General features: G+C 49.8%; 1 protein-coding gene across 1 annotated transcript in view; it reads right to left on the bottom strand.

Moving 5' to 3' along the window:
* Positions 1 to 443: 443 nt before the first annotated feature.
* The window catches only part of Cables1 (Cdk5 and Abl enzyme substrate 1), a 110,444-nt gene continuing 104,887 nt past the window's right edge, over positions 444 to 6,000 (bottom strand). The window contains exons 9-10 of the mRNA XM_021214423.2: positions 4,715 to 4,922; positions 444 to 1,616 (exon numbers count right to left, since the gene is read on the bottom strand). Coding sequence (XP_021070082.1) covers positions 1,476 to 1,616; positions 4,715 to 4,922 — 349 coding nt within the window. The 3' untranslated portion in view covers positions 444 to 1,475. The remainder of the gene's footprint in view (positions 1,617 to 4,714; positions 4,923 to 6,000) is intronic.

The following is a 6,000-nucleotide window of genomic DNA, read 5'->3' as shown; positions in this document are numbered from 1 at the left end:
CAGCTAACTGCAAGGTTGAAAAGCCTGCGAGTTTCCTACCCTGCAGGAGCTGGGAGTGGTGGTATGCACCTGTAGTCTGGGCTATTGGGAAAGCTGAGGCAGGAAGGTGACTGGAGACCAGGCTGGGCAGTCAGTACAGTTGCGGCTGTGCCGAATAACCAGTTTGTTGGATGAACAGGCTCGTGCATGCATGCCTACAATCCCACTGGGGAGGCTGAGGCAAAAGGATTCAAGTTTGAAGGCAGCTTGGGCTACAGAGTGAGAGCCACCCCGTAGAGCTGAGATGTTGCTTGTGTTGACACCTGCTTCCTCCCCTCTGCTTTCTCCTGGAAACCCACGGGGTCTTAGTCTGCAGTCTTACCACCACTATGATCTAAGGTGGGATGGAAGCAGGGAAGCTGGGTGGAGAGGTGACTGAGACCCACACGTTCACACACACATTTATGTATATGTAAAATGACAAAATATTTTAATTTCCCATGACCACAGACTCTCTTCAAGAAGGTTGTACCTGTATGACCACCAGGTGACAGCATAGTTAATGCTTCAGGACAAGTCACAATTTTGTTCAAACAATCAGTTCAAACACAGCTTGAAATGTAGTTTGTCCCAGCTGCAAAAGCCACAAGACACCAATCATGCGTCTTACCCCAGTACAGACTTTTATAAAACACACATGTATGTAATTAGCACAATAAACGCGCTCATTATGCACTCTAACATAGAGCACAGGAATACACGCTATGGAGTGCAGCCCTCATGTCTCCACAGGCAAGAGCTAGAGGGTTAAACAGGAGCCCATGGTGTGACGGCAGGAGCTCGGAGCGCACCACTCTGCACGTGACTTACCCTACACTGAGAACTGTCACCCCGTCCAGTGGGTGGCAGGTACAGTCTCATAAACAAGTGTTATTTCCTAGAGCAGAGATGTCAATCTGGATGTGAGTCGCTGTGTCCTAGAAGGCATTACAAGTCAGCTCCATAGAAGGTGGGCATTGGCTTTGGGGTCGAGTGTAACAGTGCCCCACAGACACTTGCACACCCGCACCCCTGTGCCCCAGGGAAGTGCACTTCCGATGGCAGGTATAAAAATAGGTTGGCACACTCTCGACACAGGGCGAGGGACCATGAAGCAGCATCCCGGAGTTCCATGCATTCTGTCCCCTCCTGTGTTCCAGCACATCATGCTACAAATTCAGAACTGGCCTGGAATGAAGGTGACGAGGCGGCCTCAAGTTTCGCATGTGCCTGAGAGGAAGAGCTGGGCACAACTGAGCTCTGGCTGTGGGAGCTGGGAGGCCTTCGGCATCCCCAGCACATGTCTTCTCAGCAAGCCTCAAGTCTCCAGGAGCTCGGGGCTTCTCAGTGAAAGCAGAGCTGCGAGGAGACTGGCCTCTCCTCTCCTCTCCCCTCTCTGGGAGTAAGCGAGGCTCCACTGTGCTCAGGAAGCAGTCTCGGCCCTCCTGAGGCCGGTGCTAGGAGCTCTGGATCAGGCGTCTATAGTGGGGCATGACTTCGTGCTCTGGCAGGTGAAGCGCAAACTCCAAGGCCACTAACACTGGGAACTCAAAGGCAATCAGCTCTCGTCTGTTCAGTCGGAACTTCTCTTCCAGTTTCTGCAAAGCCAACACAACCATTTTAGTTTTGCATTTAAAAACAGTTTATTTATTTTTTAATTTCCCAAGTGCAACTTTTCTATCACCAAGCTAGTGAGTATTTAACACTGATGCATCTGTTCTCCATTGCTAGAACAGAACATTAGACACTTTAAAGATACTAGAGGTTCTGGAGGTCGGAAGTCCAAAGTCAGGCAGCTGCGTGGAGTAAGGGCTTTGTGCTTATCCATCTCAGGGAAAAACCAGGCCAGGCTGGGTCAATGCTATGCAGAAGGCCTCCAAGCTCCACTCCTCCTCACAGCCTTGCAGCTACTCTAGTCTCAAGAGACGTCAACTCCCAAAGAAAGACAGGAGTCCCCCTTAGTGGCCCACTCCCAACACCACTGCAATAAAAACCAAATTTCAATGTGAGTTTCAGGTATGAGAAAAACATGGCGAACCAGCACATTGCCAGCAGGGTGCTAGTACAGGCAGCGCTTCCTGCCTTAGCCTGGTGGTGAAGAAAGCAAACCTTCCCCAAGGGCCAGAGGGCTATCTGGGCATTCATGACAACACCATTCACTCCTCTGAGAATTCTAAAAGTATTTCTCTGTTTCTGCCCATTTTACAGGTGATTTGACAGGTCAGAGGTCAAGACCGCTCCTCTACAGTCACAAGGATGGGAAAACAGTTGTCTGAGAAGCAACTTAACTGAAATTTCTTTTTTATCCCCCCCCCCCTTTTTTTGAGACAGGGTTTTCTCTGTGTAGCCCTGGCTATCCCGGAACTCACTCTGTAGACCAGGCTGGCCTGGAACTCAGAAATCCACCTGCCTCTGCCTCCCAAGTGCTGGGATTAAAGGCGTGTGCCACCACCAGCCGACTCCAGTTGGGATTCTGCTATAACTGAGTCAGGCTTCGAGGTCAGATCACAGTGGCAAGGACCAGAGTGCCTCCTCTGCATGGCATGAGAGGAGAATTTGTCCCCGTGAGGCTGTCCCACAGCTAAACAGCTGAGTGACCAATGGCTCCTCACCTGTCCACCCAATAATACAGGCTTCCAGGATTAGGAACAGAAACAGTGATTACTGTTTCGGCTTAAGCTCAGTGTTTGACTAATGTAATATTTAACCCTGACAGCACTGAGGTTAAACCAGGAGGGATCTCAGGGTAGGACGCTGCTCTCTGACTGACTGACTGACTGTTGGTTCCTCTGCTGTGTGGTACAGCACTAAACTCTGGTTACATGTGTATGGTATAAAAATGCTTAGAACTGTATTAGTGTTACTTCTGAAGATGCATGTATGTACATATATGAACATTTCTCCACTCTACCTGGGAACCCCCTGAGTAGATCCCCGAAACCACAGTATCATATCCTGTAGATCTGTAATACAACAGTATATCTATAGTAAAGCTTGACTTAAAAATTGTGTATAATAAGATCAATAACAACTAAACCAGAAACTGTAGTTAGTGAAAGTTTTGCAAATGTGTTTTCCCATTTGCTTACTCTGTGCTTGGCCCTGCGGTGCCTGTAGGCTGAGCTGGAGGAGTGGGAGGAAGGTGTCCTGCACAGGACGTCACTTAGACATAGGCCCTGTGATGCTGGGGCAGTCAGTAGTCTCTCTCACAAGTGAGGTGACTAATAGGTGCTGGTGTACACAATGGTCCCTGTGGTGTACACAGGGACCGTTCACATCTGAGAAGGGCAGGGTAAGCTTACATCACCCTGCTTTGTGTACAACCTAACATGTACAGACTGCTTATCAAGGGGGCCTTTTCTCTGCTGTACTTGGATGACAAGCCTGCTGACCCTCAGCTTGGGTTTGGCATCCAATGATCACTTCCATGTCATGCATCAACTGGGCACACTCGACCCTGTACCATTTCTGAAAGTTAGTAAAGCGCGGGCATAAACAGTACGCTAACTACCTACTTTACCCTCTTGCACCATTTGAAACAGTAAGGCAGTCAGATATACGTGATATCACGTCAGCTGTTCTGTACTCTCGGCTGCCTCTGCCTTTCCCGGGTCTAGCCCACTCACCTTGGAGAGTGCTTTTAAACCACAAGCCAATCAATCCAGACCCCCTCCCCCCCCCATACACACACACACACACACACACACACACACACACACACACACACACACACCAGTCCCTGCCTTCCCTCTAATGAGGCCACTGTCCAGTTGCAGGCAGCCCAGTGCTAAGAGGCATTCTTCAAGCTGCTCATTCCTAACTGCACGCCTGCCTGGTGAGTACCCTTTCTGGAAACTACCATGAAGGCTCCTACCTACAACTCCTACCTGCTCCTTCTGTCCCCATGGGATTCTGATAATCTGCACTGAATTTGTGTCTCTCAGTGGCTTGGCCCCAGTGATGCACAGTGAGGCTGATATGACTTGAGTGGCCTTGATGTGTTTAGTGACCTTAAAGGAGACCCAACTCAGGAAAAAAAAAAAAAAAGGCACCTACAAGTCAGGAAGCAGACAAGAAGTCAGTGACCTGAAACTGGTCAGCTTTTACAACTATGGAAAGTGAGTTTCTGTAGTGAAGCCACCCGGTGCATAGGGTTGTGCTACAGCCCACACAGTAAGAGCCTTTCCTCTAGGGAACCCACAGCTGCGCTATAATCCTCCACTCTCTATTCATCTTGAGACAAGGTCTTACTAGGTTGCCCTGGCTGTCTTTGAACTTCAGTCTCCTGCCTTTGCCTCCCAGGCGGCTGGGTTATGAGCCTATACCACAAAGTTTGCCTATACGTTCTGTGTTAAAACAGGCATGTGTAAATCCAACCTAGGGTTTCCTGCTTTAGTGTGTTTATAAGACAGTTGACACCATCGCATTGAACCTGCATGTCTGGTAGGTGTTCTGCAGTAAAACTGCTCTCAAGACTCCCTGTGGTTCCCGTGGTTTCTCAGGCTGTGCGAATAACTATCCCTCATGCTACCTGAGAAAGGTTTTTAGGTCATGACCCATGTAGGCCCTTAAGTCTTACCAAGTAGATCATCCATTTCTTCTACAAATGATTTCTCAGCTCTTATCTGTATTAGCCATTAAGGTCCCTTGCCTGCCAGGGGCCCATACCCACAGCCATCGAGACACAGCCACTTACATCAATTAGATGCTTGACCTCGTGCTTTTTGAGGTCACTTCCGACCTTGGCTGCTAACAGCACACAGGCTCCCGCACAGAGCTTCCGGTTCTGCTTGTTCAGCTTCCCCCTGAGGGCCAGCTTCTCAAAGTAGACAAAGGCCATGGCCACCGTGGGCTCCTCAAAGCCACAGTCCTCCTGGGCAAGCTTCCGCATCTCTCTTTTCAGGCTAGAGAAAGACAGGAAGCAGGGAGTCCCGAGACGGCTCAGGGGACCCACAAGAAGACTATGACAGCATCTGGAAAACATTCTCTATTTTACTCCCACAGGGGATGTGGGAGTAAACCGTGTAGCTGCCGCTCTGTGGGTCTACTGACACAGACACAGCATGGTCCAGACCCCGACTTCCAAGGATGATTGGCAGGCAGGGCTCCAAATATAGGACATGGAAGGACATCACAGGACATAGTTCATGGCTGAGTCCCTAGCAAAATTAGGTGGTGGGGGTGGGGTTCCTCAAAGTGAAAAAGGAGAGCCACACTTATTTTAGAACTACTTCAGGTGCTCTGTCGGAGACCTACCAATCATTGATTACACTTGCTAAGTTAGCTGGGAAGACGGTTGGACCTGAGCCAGGTCCTGTTACCCGTGAGGAAGTGGCCTAGCCAGCATGGGTGGACACGGCATGTGCTCGATTTTTCTTACTCTTTGCTTTGGAACATGCCAGAATCGAACTGTGTTCGGATACACAGCAGGGTAAGACCTGCAGACACTCCGGGATCTCAGCGATGCTTAGCTGGTGATGTTGGAGGCATTGTGTGGACACCGTAATACAAGTCTTCTCTAGCTTGGCAGGGTGAGTGGCTGGCAGACGTGGGTCACCACAAACCCATCCAATCGTCTGTCTGGGAAATCTAGGCCTGGCTCTCTGTTTTGGCTGCTTTGGTGGCTGTTCAAAGATAGGGCCTTGAAGTCATGTCTGGGTGGGTGGAGTTTCCCATGCCTTAAGGTGCCCACTCTATGCCCTTCTGTTTTGCCTGCATCTCAGAAAGCCAGGCTCTGAATGCTGCCCATTCTGGTTGGATTATTTTTTTAGACATGACTCATGTATACTAAGCTGGCCTCAGATTTCTGCCTCTGCCGCCCAAGTGTGGACTCACAGGACCGTACAACCATGCCTGGGCTGTTTGGTGAGGGAACTTGAACCCAGGGCTCTGTTCATGAAAAGCAAGCATTCTACCAACTGAGCTCCACACCCAGCCCATCCTCTCTGTTTTACTGAGCTGGCAAGCTGCAGGCAGAGAGCA

Source organism: Mus pahari, chromosome 15, assembly GCF_900095145.1.
Source record: "Mus pahari chromosome 15, PAHARI_EIJ_v1.1, whole genome shotgun sequence".
NCBI classification, from domain to species: domain Eukaryota; kingdom Metazoa; phylum Chordata; class Mammalia; order Rodentia; family Muridae; genus Mus; species Mus pahari.
The sequence above is the reverse complement of the archived record's forward strand: the minus strand, read 5'-3'. Positions and strand labels throughout refer to the sequence as shown.